The 19,494-nt window shown below is 36.3% G+C and overlaps 1 protein-coding gene across 1 annotated transcript; it reads right to left on the reverse strand.

Moving 5' to 3' along the window:
• Window positions 1-8,125: 8,125 nt before the first annotated feature.
• On the reverse strand, window positions 8,126-12,393 carry LOC132062950 (GATA transcription factor 26-like). Its single transcript, XM_059455410.1, has 2 exons — window positions 12,354-12,393; window positions 8,126-8,752 (listed from the first exon to the last, which is right to left on the reverse strand). The coding sequence occupies exons 1-2, from the start codon at window positions 12,391-12,393 to the stop codon at window positions 8,385-8,387; spliced, it is 408 nt and encodes a 135-aa protein (XP_059311393.1). The 3' UTR covers window positions 8,126-8,384.
• Between the last annotated feature and the right edge of the window lie 7,101 nt (window positions 12,394-19,494).

Below are 19,494 nucleotides of genomic sequence, written 5' to 3' on the forward strand. Positions count from 1 at the left end.
CAATCAAGGGGTTATGGTTTCCCGAAGTAGGCTTGTCAACCATTTTCGAAAAACGTTCAAACCTTCAGTTTTTCTGCTAAAATTCTAACGATACGAGTCTAACCTTAGTTATAAGATATGAAGTGTAACATTATCTCCCCCTTAGGATCATTGTCCTTGAATGATGGTCTTGGTTATAATCGCAGCTAATTCTGAGACTTTACGGAAGCTCGGCGAGTTTACTGCGTAACTCAAATACATGAGCGACAATGAGGCACGTGATCACTAAACGCGTGAACACATGTACTTTGGACCGAATGAATACATGATTCTTGAGCCGAATGTCTTTACGAATCGATCAATATAACGACCCGTTCGGTCGTTATGAAGACTTTGACCCCTTTATCCTCACCAGTATCTTCCCGAGGCTAGGAATGAGCTAACAATGACTAAAAAAGTATAAATTAAAGATTTAAAACTTGATTCAGTTAACTATGTGTTTTGTTTGAACTTGTTGTGTGTTCATTTGGGGGTTAACTTAATAATTCTGACCTCCGTTAGGAATTCTGAGGCCGCGGGTGAGTCCGTAGGATATTTTTACAATGGTTTACATGATTAGCTCGTGTTATTAGGACCTCGGATTGATTGTGATAAGTCCGGTGAAAGGTTAGTAAAATTTCCGTGCTCACTGCCTAAGGGGCATCGCTACAGCAGAAGGATTCCCACCGCAATGAAGCCACTGCAACGAGAAGGTGTCTCATTGCAGTGAAAGGTCGAACTTCCAAGGGACTGCTACAGCGGTCCTCATTAAATCAGAAACCTTGTTTATATACCTTATTTCGACCCCACTCCCCACATAACTCCAAGAACAGTTCCCAAGAACGCTTGAGGCGAATTTTTTAAGGCTAGGTCACTACTCCTTCATCAAGGTAACTTTCCTCCATTAGTTTTATTCGTTCTTCAATCCTAATAACTTCTAGCATCATTAAAAGCTTGTTAATGGAAAATTGAAAGGTTAGAACACCTAAGTTTATAAAACCCTGCTGTTCATCTAGGATTTTATATAATCATTTCCTAGGATGATAATTTGATATTAAATGGTGCAATTGTTGAATTGAAACCTAGGGTTCTCATAAAAATGGAATCTTTGGCCTAAAAACTACGTAAGAAGGGTTAAATCGTTTAGAAAACCCATTAATTGGTTCAATATGATGACTGGGACTATAATTAGGATGATTATGGTCCTAAGGATTAATTAACCAACTGAAAAGGGTAGAAGTAATTGAGTCTTCTTCCCCAATTGTTGTTCTTGTTTGAATATAAAGTTTATCACTTACTTAGCATCATATTGCTAGACTTTGACAGTTCTGAGGCGCTTCGGAAGTAGAAGGCTCGTGTGGAGAAGTTTTTGGATCCTGTTCTGTATTCAAGGAAGGCTACGGCTTATTTTAGTTTGACTTCGATTAGCGAAACGTATACGTTGTGTAGAATTGACGGGAGAAAGCATGATTAGGTCTTCGAACATGGTGTTTGGTTGGATATTAGCTAGGTTGGTATGATTTCTGATTATGTGGGCTTGTCGCCATTATTTACGCATTGGGAAGGTGTAGTTGTATTCATACTGTGGCGATTCGGGATGGAATTCTATTAGCTTGGTTGTTGTTGATGGTGGCTTGCTGTACAGTTATTGTGATTACACTTACTACCTGAATGGTTGTGTTGTGATACGTGTTGTACCCAATTCTCTTTTATTGTGACACATACCATCAGAGAAAGGAAGGATAATGAGTTTAGACTTGAATTGTTACATAAACTTATCATGATACGCAGATGAAAACTTGACGTATGAATTACAGTTGATGGTGATATTATACTTGGCATGCATTCTCATTCCATATGTATTTTGATATTGAATTATGACTTGGTCTTGATGATGATATATGATAAAATGGAGCACCTTGGTGATACAGACTTGTTGTTGAGGTGTACTCGTTATATTTGGAAGTAAAGAGAGACATAGACTCTTTATGTTGACTGACATGGTTTGAATGATTCATTTCATGGTTAAGCTGACTTATCTAAAGTTCTGGAAGGGCTTATAGCATTGTGACTTGCACTTTTATTTGCACTTGATTTCATTGATTGATCATGCTTTTAGTTGAGTCGATATATCTAAGTCTATATGACTTATGACATTATGACTTCTTGTACCTTCATCGTTATTTTAGTACATCGATTTACCATATTTACACCCATTTTACGCATTCATACATTATGGAAATGGTTTGGAATTGTTGAAAGGAAGGTGTTCATATATGTATATCCTTTACTAATTGATTGAGATAGTTGTATAAGTAGGCTATGGTTGAGCAGAGTTATTGGTGAGTCTTGTTATGACTTGTGTTACTATGACTGTATTTCATTGTTCTGGCTTTGATATGTGTTCTTGAGTTATTCATTGTGATTCAATTATGAGGCATTGTTGATGAGATTTTGAGATGGAACATATACATCTATTAAGGCACATTTGACAGGGGGTGATGATGTGACCTAGTTGTGAGCTCGTGGTCTGAGGTTCGTTCCGGAACGAGTGGTACATGGACACCATGAGTCCCCTACAGGTCATGACTATTTGAGCAAACATTACCATTTAGCATGTGTGTACAGGTTTGGAGTATTTGGCCAGTGCATTGCATTGCATTGCACATCATTACATTTTATTTTGCATTATCACATGACTTCACATTTCTGATTTTGGTATGGTTTGTTGAAACGACTGTTATGGTATAGATATGATCCTTGACTGAGTGAAATTGTGGATTAGTGACTCTACCTGGGGTCGGAACTTGAATTTTTGATTATCGGGTGAGATTATTGAGGCTGGACAGACTTGTGGTTTAGAAACTTCATCTTGGGCTGTGATTTAGTTATGGGATATTCTGTGACTTGGATTTGAGTATGATGTGCCTATCCATTTATCTTGTTGATTTTATGCTTATATGCGTGAACTAATCTTAGTCGGCCTATAATGCTTACCGGTACATAGTGTTTGTCAGACTACTTCTTCGTCGCACCCTTTTGATGCGGTTCGTATTCAGAGATTTCACCCAGACCACATCTCTAACTGTTCATTTACATGAAGAAAAAAGAAAAAGGAAATAAAGTGGAACCAACATATACATGGAGGAGTTACGGATAAATAGTTGGATTTTTCCTTGTGATTGTAGTCCGTGTTATGATTGTGATTGAATAGCAGGTCCAGGTGCTTTGATTTGTCCGCATTCACTCTGAACTTTGAAATACTTTTAGGATTCCTTTTTAGCACTAATTTCAAGTCTCTTTGTCAGCACTATTTTCGACTGTGGGGATTATCTGCTTATTATTGTCTTTTATCAGGTCGAACAAGCATGGTTATCATGACTCATCAAGATACTTGCAATCATACTAAAGTTTGTAATGTCACTTTTGGCTAATATTGCATTATCATACTAAAGTTTGTAATGTAATATAAGCTAAAGAGAACATCTTTAGCTTCAAGAAGTAAATAATTTGCATTATGAATGAACATGTTACAATAATTCAACAAAAATACTGGATCAAAATAATGGATAGAAAATAACTTATAAAATATATTAAGAATATTTTCTCTCTCTTCCTATTTTATTTTTCTTAAAATATCTTTCTTTACCCGATTAATTTTCCCACTTAATTTTTTTCAAGAAATAGACCCCATTATTCATTAATTGTATGTAGAAAATATCACCATTAAAGGGTCGTAATTAAAAAAAATGATATTAAAATAGGAAGAGAGAGAGAAATATTTTAATATATTTATGGATAAGTTATTAATTATTTAAATTATGGTTAGGGCTCTTTTTAGATAAGTAATTTCTATGAAGATGTTTCAACCATAACATGTATTTTTTTATGGTAAGTTGGTTTTAGCTAGACTTCATTGTAGCACATACATGATGACTGAATGTAATAAAATGGGACAAAGTAAATTTAAACAATGATCTGCAATCTTTTATTCTTGAGCTCCAAATATTTTGTAGGGTGAGGTTTTTAGAAAATTTAAGGCTATTATGTTTCTGTAGATGATTTATCAAATATCTCAATTGTTGAAGATACAATTTAAATAAATAAAAGTGTACTTTCTCTGATGAGATGATCACACACTCAGACCCCCTTGTGGGGTTACACTGGATTTGTTGTTGTTGTTGGTCACACACTTCAATATGGTATTAGAGCGGACAGAGGTCCGGGATTTGAGTCTTACTGCCACCTATAATTAAAAAAATCATTTGCTAGGAGCTCACATATGAGGAGTTGTGTCAAAGATATAATTTAAAGTAAATAAAACGGTTTTACCTCTAATGACTTAAGCTTTTAGATGAGATGGTCACATACTTCAACAACTCAGTAGATTTATATTTCCTTATGTCAATTGTGTTTTACAATTTTCATGATAGAAGTAAGCCTTGCATGTGAGCTCATACATTCGGAAAACATTTTAATGCAATGGCATAGAAGGACTTCAATATTAGAAATGAGGTGTGATAGGAAGAAAACAACATTCAGCATGGAACCTTACATATGATTCCTAAAATCTCTTCCTATAAGTAGTATATAAATGTGACAACGGAGGGATGGTCTAGTGGTAATTAAGGATCCTCCACCTTCAAAGATAACATGAGGTGTGAGTCACCGATGGAGCAATGTGAGAAAAAGAGCCACTATTGGGCTCTTGGATATGGGGTTTAGTTGGGGTGGTGGTGGTGGTAAGTTCACCATATCAAAGAAATAGTACTATGAAGAAAAAACAAAAGAAATAGTACTACCTCCGGTCCATTTTAAATGTCGTTTTTGCCTGTCAAAATTTGGTACGAAATGTCACTTTAGGAAACTAAGAAGGCTTAATTGTTTTTTTTTTTTTTTCCAAATCTACCCTTGCTCCAATAAAAGATCTGAAAAGTCTGTGGAGAGATAATAGGTAATTTGAAGAGATACAAAGGGTAACTTAGTCAAATAACCCATATAATAAATGTTATTAAATGGTTTTCTTAATGTTTGTGCCAAAAGCTTAAATGACATTTAAATAGGATTAAAGGTAGTATATAAATATCTAAAGTCCCCGATCTTTTTCGGCTAAGAGGGACTTATGATATTGATTAAATTTTTTTGTACGTATTAGACTAATATTGTTAACAGATTCTTAAATGTAGGAGGGGACTCCTTTCAGGATTAGGAAGCACACTAGGTAAGGCACTTTAATACTACCTCTTGAAGTTTTGTTCAAGGCTGTGTTTTCAAAATCATATGTTTTGCTGCTGATGTTGATAATGATTATTTTGACAACAATATTAATGAAACTACATGTTGCAAGTTTTGTGTTAAGCTATCATGTTATGTTCGTTCCATCAAGATTCACATGCCTTTGCTTTTCCACCCTCATTTCCAGTAGTTTCGTTTTGCATTGCCACATGATCCATTACATTATTGTTTATCCTGAAAAAAAGTATAATGCAAGCCATTACAGTTGTAATGACAAGCATAAGTAAGTCAAATGCCCTTTGAGATGTTACAATGCCCCGTGGAATCCACACAAACTAACAAACTTGTAGGTAAGTACGTCGTGACAGACATCAGAATTGACATATTAAATGCACCGAAAAAATAGAACTGACATGTGAAAAATGTATGCAAAACTGGCAAAGTAAATGCTCTCAAAACACCCAAGTTGTTGTTTCCGCTCAAACAAAAAAAACCAACTTGTTGTTTCCGTTAGGAAAAAACCCCCAGTTGTTGTGCGTTGCCGTTGGGGACATCCAGTAAAGTTGGAACAGCCAAAATTGTTTTTAACCAACATTGCACTAGCTAGACAGTAAGAGTTGGCTTCAAATACCAGCTTGAACCTTGTGCATGCATCTCCAAGACCAATCTCATTAGGAGGAACGTTCATTGAGCAAGAGGCATTATCTTCTTTCTTTGGATATAGAGATGTCGAGCGTTCTGTAGTAGCAGTTGGTGATACGAGCAGCATAGCTCCAAGACCAATCTCATTAAGAGGAATGTTTTTGTTCTTTTCATTAATTAGAACATCTTCATCTTCAAAGTCTTGTTCCTGAAGAATGTTATAAAGTTGCCTCTGGAGTCTTTCAACAGGTAGCAAAATCTGTTGTCTAAGCTTTGATCTCTTTCTTCTTGGGACGCTGTCAGGATTCCAGAGCGGATCTTCGTCTGCAACTCCTAACAAAAGGTGAACATTAATGCATACAAAACAACAAGGTATCAATACAATATATCTTTTTCTTTGGGTTAAGCTTTTATATTTGTATGGTTTAGGTTTAGTTGGACCCTAGGGAATTAATCTCTTGCAGAAATGCAGGGTAAGGTTGCGTCTGATAGTACCTCTTTATACCGATCCTTATCCACCCCGCGTAGCGGGAGCTTAGTGCATATAGTTGGACCGGTCAGTTCATATCTTTACTAAAAATCTAAATTATCTGAAATTTGTCACTATAGGTTCATTGCGTAAAAGAAAGTAAATTTTTGAAGCTTAGGGGAGACACTATGATTGATGGCCTATGACCAAGAAAGAAATTCAATATTTTGTTTATAGAGTATCATAGGGTGATTGCTCCCCTACTGCTTATTTGGTAAAACCTTGAATGTGATTAGACATTGCATAATTTAACAAGCACATCACACTAATCAGGAAACAAAAGGAATTTCATGCGTAAAAATAAATCTGAGTGTCGTGAATTTGATACATGCTTATCAAGTTGGCTTAGAGCTCATGGTGCAAGTGATTCTTTTGAGTAGTAGGTACTAGTGAAATCCTAACACAAAACAACCACTTGGACAGTGGGAGAATGCTAATGAAAAGTTTCTGTTTCACTGTTAAATTTGTTGTGTAGGGTCTTTAGATTCTTCCTCTGTTTTTCTCTCTCTCTATCTTATTTTTCTTTGAGGTGGGAGGGTGGGGTCAAATTCATCCATTTGTAACCGAATAATAAGAGAAGTTCTTATTTGGAATCAATAACAATATTGGGTGAAACGTTTTCTTTCTTTCCTTTAGAATCAGAATACTATGCGCTCCAGGATTACTTTTTGGGGAGGCTATCATGCAAAGATTTGGTTGCCAGATTTCATCTATCTCATAAATTTCTTTGAGACTAACAGTCTAGGGCTTACTATCACGCAAACCAGAAGAAACACATTGGCCAGAAATTGAATAGGAAGCTATTAACTTTCCACTTTTTTCTAACCCTTATGCTTAAGAAAGGATTTGATTGTGTTAGGCCTTAAGATCAATCTAGTAAAATGTGAGATCACTCCTGTGGGAGTAGTTAATAAATTGAGGAGATGGCGCAGGTTCTGAATTGCAAGGTGCGTACTCTACTTATTACATATCTGGGACCATCTTTGGGTGCTTCTAGCAAAGACCTCGCAGTTTGGAATACAGTGATGGAGAGAGTGGAGAAGCGGCTTGCAGGATGGCAAATGAGGTACTTGTCGTAAGTGGGGAAGAAAGTTTTGATCAAAATCAGTCTGTCCAGCACTCCTACATATTTCATGTCGCTTTTGCATGCAGGCCCCTGGCAAAGTGGCTGAAAGGTTGGGAGGACTTCAGCGTATGTAAGTTTTTATGGGGCAAATCGGAAGGCACTAGGAAGCATCACCTTTTGAAGTGGGAAGTTGTCACTTCTCCAAAGGAACGGGGGGATTTGGTGTGAAAGATCTCAAAGTGTTCAATAAAGCGTTGTTAGGGAAGTGGATATGGAGATTTGAGGTGGAGGAGAATGTTTTTTTTTTTTTTTTTTTTTTTGGGGGGGGGGGGGGGGGGGGGGGGGGGGGGTCGCTGAAAAGTATGGTACTATGGAAGGGGGAGGGAGGACTAGAAAAATTATAGCTCCGTATGGGTCTGGTTTGTGGAGGATTGTTATCTAAGTTGCACCAACTCTTCATTTTTTATGCCAAACCCTTCTCGACACGAGTCTGGGACGGGTGTGGGTGGGGGTGCGGGATACGTCTCGGATTCGGTCAACTATTTCGGATATTTTGACCGGATTCCATGGACAAATTGTTGGGGGGGGGGGGGGGGGGCAATTGAGATTTTAATTTCTCAAAAAAAAAAAAAAAAAAAAACAGATTTAATACATCGGAAATGGAATGCCCATCTTGGAGAATGAAAGATTTAATTCTACTATATACATGTAAGTTTTCTTTTTGGTGTACTTACGAAATCCTTATTTGTGTAGAGGATTGGATCTATTTGGTTGAGAAGGATACTTTGATGTAGGTTCTCTTCTTTTGGTATACGGTGTGTATACGAGTTTTTTTTCTCATTTGTTAATAAAATTTCTTACCTTATAAAAAAAGGATTTGATTCAGAAAGTGCATCATATTTCCCAAGTCAAGTTCAGTGCTCGATATATAAGTGAAATTATTTTACCATTTGTTTCTTCCATCTGAATGAAGTTGTATGAGGATGATCCTGCTGAACCTGAGCTTGATATGTTATTCATTTCCTCTTTGAGACAAGCCGCAGAGCCATCCTGTCCAGAAACCTCTACTCCAACTTCCAGCTTTTGGTCATCACGAGCTAAGAGACGCGGCTTCTTCACAGAAGGTAACTGATAGCTCTGTATGTCTCTCTTTCCATGTTTGGGAATATAGTCATCTAGTGTCCCCTTAGTCCGCCATCTTGATCCACATGCATTGCAGAGCACTGGTTTTGCAGGTGGCCCAGGTCTCCAAAGGGGGGTTTCTATTTGAGTTCACAATTAATTAGTGTTTAAACTGGGACAAAATACGAATACATTCCTTGAAACTTATCTCAAAAATTAAAGCACAATGATCATTGACTATTAAAGTCTTTTGTAAATGGTATAGAATGTATTGCATGAGAACGAAAGCGTAACAAAACTAGAGTATGTATAGCGGGGAAATTTTTGGCAAAACAAAGGGAAATATCTTTATGTGAAACATGCTTTGACTTTTAGGATCTGTCAACTGTTTTTGCACTCACATTTTTAAATAAGGGTTTAGTTGGTAATTTTAAAGAACCAAACAAAATAGTTAAAATTTAAAGAAAATAAATAAAAAGAAGCAATTTATGGAGGAAATATTAACTTTTGTGTTTATGGTTTTAAGTTTCTAGAAAGTGTGGACTCTCGGGACAAAGGAAAAGAAAGGAGAGGATAAAAACAAGAGTTTTATCCCGACTTAAAGTTTATTACGTAATTAGAATCTTTAGCATGCGTATTTTGAAGACCTTTTTTCCCCTTTGATTTGAAAGGGCAAATAGCTCGGATTTTAGTCTATATCTCAATCCCAAAAAGGCCTTTAGAAAACATAAGTCTTGTGGGGTTTTGAACACATTGCCCCCGTTTCGTCCTTTAAAGAGACCAAGTTCCCCATCCCTAGCCAATTCTAAATCCGTTTTTGGTAGTTTGAAAACTCAACACCCCCGAGTATGCGTTTTGATTTATTGGGAAGTGTGCATGAATAATTTGAGGTAAGTGAGACTTTAAGGGGCTTTTCAACACGGTGAAAAAAATGAAGTGTGTATAGGTAGCGAGAATCGGTGGTCAAAGGTCGATACCATGTATTTTCCAAATAATCCAAAACTCTCTTTCTCTTAGTGATGTGATATAGCTGTGAGCTATGATATTGGGGCATAATATATCTGGGTATGCTTCTTGATAATATTTTGTGTATGCTTCCCTCGTTATGTACAATATTGCATTGTGTACTCACTTAGCATTGTGTATGGAATTATTCATCAAACAACTTATCTATATATTCTTTAACCACTTATATGAACGTAGTGTAAATTGTGTTGAGATATATAAATATATTTGAGGCACCTTGGTTGCATTATATAATGATATATTCGTATGCGTAATATTTTTGTGCTTGTTGTGTGTTTGTATTTTCTAACACTTGTTCTTTTCATGGCGGGTGAATCTCGTTATATTTATGTATAACTCACTCTGCTGCGTTTTTGGGGCGATGAAGTTCTAACATCTTGCTATTTAATTAATCAGAGGCCTTTATCTTCCATCTAATTTATTTCAAATTTCTTTTATTTTGTTTTCAATATTGTTTCCTCATGTCAACTATATACTCTCTTTATCTTAGCGTTGTCTATTTTTATAAATCGGGAGGTTGGTTATTTCTTTTTTATCATTAATAACGTTGTTCGGAATAGCTGGCTTTTGTAAATGATAAATCATGATATATCGTGCTCTCAAATGTTTCTTTCTTCTAGGTTATTTTGGGACGTGACATCTCGGGACAAAAAGGGGTATCGTTAAAGTGGCTAGAGCTCATCTAATCTTTTCCACTTTGTAAAGAAATGGATGTTGCAACTCTTATGCTAGGTCATGATGTCACATTCTTTGCCAACGTGGGAGAACTCGACCTTAATTATACATTCTTCGGTGATCATCCTATCATATTTGTCCGAGGTCTTACTGCATTCATCCGACTTTTGAGAAAGGGGTACGGTTAGGCTTTTAGTTCTCCATCCATTGAATCTCGTGCTGCTACGTTTTTGGGGCGATTTTATCACATCCTAAACTAACTTTCGAGAAATCTACAGTTATTCTTATTATTTCTCTATCCACATACTCTCTGCCCACTTGTGTCTATAGGAGCACGTGTTTTGTTCATAACTTATCATCGTCGTAAATCAGCCACTCGTGCTCTCGAATGTTTCAAACGGGTTCCGGATGATTGGCACGTCATACGGCCACTCTCGTTGATGTCACCTTCCGCACATTCTTCGATCATCCTAACATGTCCGATCTTACTATGTCTCCGGTCTTTGATCAAACAATTGCACTTTGAAAAGGTATATGGTACACTGGGCCTATACTTCGTCGTCCAGTCCCACATTATATCCTTTTAAGTTATCGTCTCCTCTCAAACAATTGCACTTCGATCATCACCCCATTATGCCTTTGTATCATTTTTGTCCTCTGTCTCCATCCCCAAATCTACAGGTAAAGCACTTTCTCATCCAAGATGGCGACAAGCAATGATTGACGAGATGTCTGCTTTACATGCAAGTGTTACTTCAAAGCTTGTTCCTCTTCCTTCAAGTAAATCTATTGTTGGTTATCGTTGGGTTTATGTAGTCAAAGTTGGTCTGGACGGCCAAGTTGATTGGCGTAAGGCTCGTCTTGTTGCCAATGGGTATACTCAGATATTTGGGCATGATTACAGTGATACTTTCTTCCCCGTGGCTAAATAACATCTGTCCGTTTTTTCCTATCCATGGTTTTTGTCTGTCATTGGCCTTTTTATATTGGACATTAAGTATGTTTTTTCTTCATGGTGACCTTGAGGAGGAAGTTTATATGGAGCAACCATCTGGTTTTGTTATTCAGGGGGAGTCTACTTTGGTGTGTCGATTGCGCTGGTCACTTTATGGTCTGATATAGTCTCCCCGAGCTAGTTTTGGAAGTTTAGACACGAATCGAGGACTTTGGTATGATTTGTAATAAGTCGATTCTCCGTATTTTATCGACATTAGCCCAAATCTATGAATTTATTTGGTGGTTTATGTTGACGATGTTGTTATTACCAGCAATGATCAGTGTGGTATTATTAATTTAAAGCAACATCTCTTTCAGATTTTGCAGATTAAGGATTTCGGCATACATAAGTATTTTCTAGGTATTGAGGTTGCTCAGTCTAGAACAAGTATTGTTATTTCGCAATAGAAGTATGCCTTAGACATTCTTGAGGAGACATGAATTATGGGATGTGACCACCGACACTCTATGGTTAAGCCCAAGAGCTATTTCTTTACACAGACGAGTTCATCCATCCCAACTCATTATTTACCTTAGCCCTAGATCCATTTTTTTACATGATATCAGAGAAGAACCCATCCCAATTATTGTGTTAGGCCCAAGGTCCATTTCTTTACACCCTCCATGTTACTTGCAATTCTGAATCCATTTGTCTATGAACAACTTTTCTGAGAAAAAAGTTCGGAATATACATCATTTAGAACTAAAGGACCACTTTTGCCAAAAGATTAAATAAATGGGGACCAAATGTGCATGGATGCCAAGGAGCGAATCTGGGGTGTATTTAGAAATAGGTGTTGTATTAAAAATCAATTAACATTTGGCTCGAGAGGTGAGAGAATTAAAGTACTCCATGTTTTATTTTTAACAGATTGGCGTTTTAGGGAAATTTGGGTATTTAGTGTTTCATCATGTAAGTCTTTAAAGTTTATTTGCTGAAGATTAGGCACATGAATTCTAATCATCACTGAATCAAGTATCTTGTAAAACATGAGATTATTGATAAACGTAAAAGGTGGGATGTAGGTGGTCAATAGAACTTACTTTTGATGCCACAGTGCAAACATGGCCCTTCTCTACCCATTGAATCTGGTTCTGAATGGATTCCGGTTTAAATGAGGTTGAGTGTGCTGCTGCTAACCAATAGAGCTTGATTTGCTCGCTAATCTAAAATGTTTGTTTGAGATGATGAAGCGCAAAGATATACATAAACAAATAAGAAATCGATAGACTACAATTGGTCATTCCCATGTAAATAGATGAATCATGATAGAGTTGTCATTTTACATTTCTTAAAAAAATGATAGAGTTGCCATTAACTTTAATCTATTCTGAACTGTTCTGTTTCCCCTTATGAAAGCTCATCAACTTTGATTGCTGTAATTTCTCAACTATTTACACTATAACTCCAATGAGAGAAGTCTTAGATTCTCTACCGAAAGAAAAGGGGGTGGGGATTTGGGGGGTGGAGTAGGTGGGGTGAAAGCTGGATTTGGTGAATCTTCGTAATTTTAGGCATTTAGTCAAGTGGTCAAATCTTTTTAAGCAACAAATCTTAAGGCAAGGGAGTGTTAAATAATTTCAAGATGATAATTCAAATATGTAATTCAATAAAAGAGTTGCCAAATAACATGTATAATGTAGTAAATGCCTGCAGTTGTGGGAATCAGATTTAGTATTGAAAATTCCAAGGAAGGTCCCAGTTACTACCTGAGAGCAGACGAAAAGAATGACTACATTGAATTTCTTTGCAGTTATGATTTTTTACATCTATATCCCCTTGCACTAGTAGAATAATCAACTAAACTGTTTTGCCGAAATATAAGATGATCTCATTAACACTCTGCAGGTGAGAATTGAAGTCCATACAGATGATGATAATTGGATGGATTTCCTATTTGATGAGCACGCCTCATCTCGTGATTTAAATTGAGCAGATATATATATATTAACATCGAGCTGGCTATTTCCTTGCAAATTTTCTTTAAGTCTTTGGACCTGCAAAAAAAAAAAAAAAAATCTAAAAGAAGAAATTATGTTCGTTTGCTTATTAGGACAAAATTGTTTTCTAGAAGAACAAACAAACATTTTTCTATAGTCTGTTTGAACACACCTTAGTGAGTTGCCAAATCATGAGTTTTCTCATTTTTTTTCTTGGCACTTTTATTGTCAATTTAGGGGGTCCTTATCCCAAAGTTAGTCCTGAAAAGTCGACTCACAATTTTTCCTTGTTCGCGAAATGCAGATATTGTTAGCACGTTGTAACTGCTCACTGTTAATACTTGTTTTACTGCACAGTTATTTATTTTGTTTCCACTATTTTCAGAGTTTGTTATTTATTTTCCTTGTTTCCGGTTAGTTCCAAATCGAGATAGAGGAACACTTTCACAGAACTCTTTTTTAACTACTCAAGTTTGTGTATATATTTTCGTCTTCCATCCATTAATAAAATCATCTTTTGCTTCATCTTTTCTCGTTATTATATGGCATCGTGGCTCCCTTATTAACTCTCTCGAGTTCTTTTTTTTTTTTTTTTCCGATCCACCACTATGCCTTAACCATAAAACAACTCTAAACATTTTTGTTCAATTCAAGCCCGTGTCTGCAGCTTTACCGATAAAGCTTGTTTCGCCCATAACTTTACCACGGAATATTTTACATGCATAATATCCATAGAATCATGCATGGGCAATAACTTTGGTCGTTATCTTGACTGCTATTTCTCCCGCTCCTTCAAAAACTATTACTTAAAACAAGAGAGAGGAGACCTGAGAACCCGAATACAAAACATTTGGTTCCGCCAAGATCGGGATCAAAAAAAAATAATGGCCTCCGTCGACCCGACGATTGACGCAAAGTTGGTTTGCCGCCCTCCACCGCAAACTTGCTCGACCCCCGCATCCGGCTTATGCCAACAAGTCCCAAATACGAATTTTTAGCCTTCGTGCCCCGCGCGACTATCAAAGGAACTCGAGTTAGGAATTCGATTTTGAGGTATCGGTGCGTTTGAACGCGACGAGCTCGCTAATCGTTGGGAAGTACAAATACCAACGACGAGTTGGTTGTGAAAATATCCGCAGTGGCCTTGGATCATATTTTCGAGATTTCCACCGAAGACGGGCAAAAATTTTCCATCATCTCGTACGATGAGTTGTATGCGAAACTAATTGATTATGAGCTCTTCCTCAAACATGAGAAACGGAAGAAAAAACCACCGCAATAAGTCGCCGGCTATGGTAACTCACAACATTTATCCACCAATTCCAACAACCGCTTCTCGTCGACCCAACAATAACTCACAATAGCGTTCCAACAATTGTACAAATGCTCTCGCGCAAGGACGTTACACTTAATAACTTGTTCGCTTTCGTTTACGGCCATGCAACAAACAGGAAATCTTTAAAATGTCAAGGATAAAAAGCCTCACGTTTTCATGGTTTCTTCAAAGGCAAATTTTTTTCAAGTAACCAAGTGAGAAATCAATGGATTGTCGACTCCGGCTACTCAAAGTTGTTGAGAGCCTACCATTCTTGAAAAATATAATGGTTGAAAGGCATTACTATGGGCGATGGTAAAAGAATCTCAATTACTCACCATGGTTCTAGAATTCCTAAGTCGCATCGAATAATGCTTTTAGACTAACGTATACCATAGGTGCCTCTCGCTATCAAACAAAATATTCTTCGTCTCTAAATTTTGTCAAGATAATTTGACCTCAATTGAATTTTTCCATTTTTTTTCTCCGTGAAGGACTTGAAATCGCGAACTCCGCCGGTCTCCAATTAGAATTTTTAATCGTACTTATGAATGGCCCAATTTCCTCGTCAATAAATTCCTAAATTATCTGTTCAAAATCCCACCGCAATGGGTTAAGGCAATCACGCCTTGGCCATCCCCATTCAAGAATATTGAACTTTGTTTTGAATAAATTTTCTTTACCATTTCTTCATCGAACAAGTTTACTTTCTCGTAATTCTTGTTGCTCAAAAATAAAGTTCAACGTTTTCCATTCAATTGTTTGTCTCTTCAGGTAGGTTACTGTTTACAAATACTTTTCGGACTTATGGGGTCCATCGTTTAGATCCTTTCCGTTGATAAAAAACGCTATTATTGTGTCTTCATTGATTAGTACACCAAATATATTTGTTTGTACACACTAAAAATAAAGCCACCCTATCGTTCGAGATATATTTTCCAAATTTCATCCATTAATGGGAAAAAATTTAAAAAGAAACATTGGTTCTCTTAGTGATATATCATGATTATGGATAGGTAATTTTTACTTTGATTTGATATGTATCTCAATTCAATTCCGCATTGAACACCTTGTGTCACCTTTCATACACCGCAAAGAGTGGCCGTGCAGAGTACCGTTTGGGATTAATTGGTGTTGAAAAACGACCAAACACTATTACATGAGGCCTCCTTACCTTCAAATTACATTGTTATGCTTGTGAACATGGAGGATGGATCTTATTAATCGATTGAACAAATACTTTCAATAATATATCACCTTATAAAAATTATTTGGTGTCGCACCCCGATACAATTCACTAGGTAGAACCATTTGGTGTGTGCTATGTTACATGAACTTAAGCCTTACACCTCCATGATAAACTCGAGACCTGATGTTCAATCTTCGTGTCTATGTGTACCTTCCATGTTCATCATTCATACATTATTGATTGCATTGTACCTCTTGCTTTATATCTCACAAGTTGTGAATGATTTGAAAATATTTTCCCATTTCAAACAATGTTGACACATATTAAAAATAAGTTCGAGTTTAGATGCTATAACGTGATGAAGTTGTTATGATCGTATGGACTCTCAAATTCAATCTCTTTTCACCCGATATATCTCCGCACCTTCTCCTATACCATAGGTGATGAGTCCTACTATGATTATGAAATATTGGTTCGAGTCCGGTTCCTCCGAGACTTGGCGAATCACGCGATGCTATAACGTAGGTGTAATTCACTTTGGTTAGATTTCTTCTTGTACCTTGTTGTTTTACGTGTAACCCCAATCTTTGTTGTCTTCAAATAATCTAGCCTCAATTGGCTTATCATACCTACCGAAACAACAAGAATTCTTCCACCTCGCTCTACAACCTCTCCCGCATTCTTTTATTCCACCACCTCCTCCGCCCCCACCTCCCCTCGTGGCTAATTATCACCTCCTCCGCCCCCACCTCCCCCTTCTACCCGCTTGCCACCACCTCCTCCCCTTCCCCCAAAGACTCCTCCATTACCCGTCTTACTTTTTCATTCCAAAACATGATTTGAAGAAACCGTTTTTATGTATTATTATCACTATTCCGACCATGTTATTTGACTCATACCTCTTGTATGACCGTACTATATACTAGGGTGGATTTCATTTACTCGCACTTATTTATATTATAATCAAGACTTACGTTATTTTAGTTCCTTCCGCTATTTCTATTATTTGTTGAATGTGAGTGGATTCCCCCGAGATCGGAAAAGCCGTAGGTCCCGCACGATTTAGTGAAAAGCTGGTCGTGACAAAATATTATTTTTTTATGTACCGTCCGTTATCTACTTTCTGTGATGCACGTTCATATGTGCTTTTATTTTTGACATGGGAAGAGGAGAAGAATGTTGATCTTAGTTGTGTGCATATTCTTCATGTATCCATTTAGTGGCAATGATACTGTAAGGTTTCCTCAAAGAAACTTTTTATGAAACATATAGAATTTTTATAGAATCCATTATCCTGAACATGTAAAACATATGGTGCCTGAAAGACTCAACTTCATATCGCAACAATAACTTGAAATCCTATCTTTTTATTTGGGATTTCTTATTAGGGGTGGCAATTTGTTCGATACGAGTCTAATGGTGTTGTGTATTTGTTAGTCTATGTAGGATAATCATCCTTACAGAAACAATTCTTGTCAATGGTTCATCAAAGTTATCTCTTCCTGGCTTCTCGTAGTGCACCGACTCGCCCTTTATCCTACTTTCGGGGTCGAGGTTCATCGAGACGGCAAAGGCCTCTCGTGTTTTTCACAATGATTTAACTAGGTTGACTCTCAAAAATCTAATGGTCAACCTGAGAAACAAAGTGAGCACACACATTAGTCGCGCAACCCGTGTTTCCACACCAAATATGAGTGAGTCTTCTCAAAGTTTTGTTTCGTTACACCATTTTTTTATCTCGCCCATTTGCCACCATGTAATGGGGAAGAGCCTTACATTCTCTGTTTAATCTTTACATGGAGAAGTATTTTGTTCTTTCATCTCGATTAAATCCTCTCGGCATTTAATGCTCAATACGCAACTGATATAGTGTTCTTAAAGAACATTAAGCACAATAAGTAATCAATGATGGTTCTTTAAATCGCCTCATTCGATATCTTAAAAACACGCGAATAACATATGGTTAATTTCAAAGGCGTGCAGGATTAGAAAAGTAAATGTTTCACTACTTACAAAAAAGGTTAATCAAGAACATTGTCATAAAGGAAATATAATCAATGATCTTTGCAAAATTTTCTATCATTTATGTGTAAATCTAAACATGATCAAATCGCATCTATAATAATTCAATCCACCAAAAAAGCAAGAAAACTGTAGATATTTTTAACCATATTTTTGGAGGGCTAACAATTGGATAGTTAAGTATTAAGAAATGCCTTACCACGTAATAATCTCTCAAAGAACTTTCCCGTCCATATCCCCACACCACCTTTCACATGGTTTTGTTTTTGAGATTCTTACATGACTCAATTTGATAATAAAGTTCTTATTTATCTAAAAAATGAAACAATTATTGGGTCAATATTTGTGTTGCTATTTAATTTTTGCTCCTCATAACAAACAATTTTTTTAGTTCTCGATAAGTTTACGATTTCGCATTAAACCACTTCCAAAAGTCCTATCGTCCGCATTTGTCCAAGCTAGGTGTTGTTGCAGGCATAAGCATCAATTTTGAAGGGGGTAAAATTAAAGACTCATTGTTTGAAGGACATGTTTTAAAGACCAGCTATTTATTTTGTTTCCACTATTTTAAAAGGAGTTTGTTATTTATTTTCCTTGTTTAAATTTTAGTTCCACCGTAGGAGGAAATGTTTAAATTTTTATCTGTTTGTGTATATATATCAGTTCGAACCATCCATTAAAAAAATCATCTTTTGCTTCATCTTTCCAAGTTATTATAGATATGAATTACGCAATTTTGTCTGAGCAACCATTTTATTTTTTAATGGACTCAGTTATGAATGTTTCTTTTCAGGTGAACTTTGATAATTTATTGACAAAGTTAGCAACGACACATATATTTTTTCCATTAAAAGCTTCTTGTGCAATTATCTGTGAAGGAATTATCAAACTTTCGGTATCTAGGGAATAAATATTTTATAAGTCATAGCATGTTTTGATTTCAATATTCCCATCTGGTTCAAAAATTCATCATCTTGATTCAATCAGCTTAATCTAGTGAAAACTATTCATTGCACCGGTGAGCATGATGTTTTAAGTTCATATGTCAAACTTGTTACCTAAGTAGTGCATCATTGGTATTGCTGCTTTAAGATTTACTTCACACACATGAATAATCATGTTTGTTATCGGGTGGAAATGAGTATGTTGAAGCTTATAATGACTAATCGGTACACTTTATCTATCTGTCTTCAGCCTTTTTGTGATGATTTAACTAGGTTGACTCTCTAAAATCTAGTGGTCAAACCTGATGATTTTTGCAGAACACTATGTTCATCAGATATTTTCATATGGAGGTTCTATCAGTATTTATAACTAAAAACTACGATCATTTGGCCTCATAAATAGTGTTAATAACTATGTGGCGTGAGTTGAGTTAATTTTACCATGTTACCTAGAATTTCCAGTTATTTTGGACAAACGTTTTTTTATTTTGCATAACTTTCTTTTTCAAGTGTTATTGCCTTAAAAGGATGTGGATTTTTGTCTAATTACACTACATTATCTGTCGTGCTTACTAAAAATAGTTGTCTCAAATTATCTGCGGTTTTAGAAGTTCAAGGCACAATTAGTTATTTTTTTAAAATTTAGCCTTAGTAGAGTTCTGTCAGAATGGAATGGCATAAATATAGAAATATTTAATATAGAGATATTACTCCAACTTAGATAAAAATAAGAGTAGAGTTAGTCAAATACCCCTCTTAATTAATATCTTTAAA

This window comes from Lycium ferocissimum, chromosome 7, assembly GCF_029784015.1.
Source record: "Lycium ferocissimum isolate CSIRO_LF1 chromosome 7, AGI_CSIRO_Lferr_CH_V1, whole genome shotgun sequence".
NCBI lineage: Eukaryota > Viridiplantae > Streptophyta > Magnoliopsida > Solanales > Solanaceae > Lycium > Lycium ferocissimum.

Excerpts from the sequence above, each read along its gene's own strand:
- LOC132062950 (XM_059455410.1), bottom strand. The coding sequence starts at position 12,393 with ATGGGTAGAGAAGGGCCATGTTTGCACTGTGGCATCAAAA. Across the intron at positions 8,753-12,353 it reads TTTGCACTGTGGCATCAAAA|AAACCCCCCTTTGGAGACCT; the intron begins GTAAGTTCTATT and ends GAACTCAAATAG.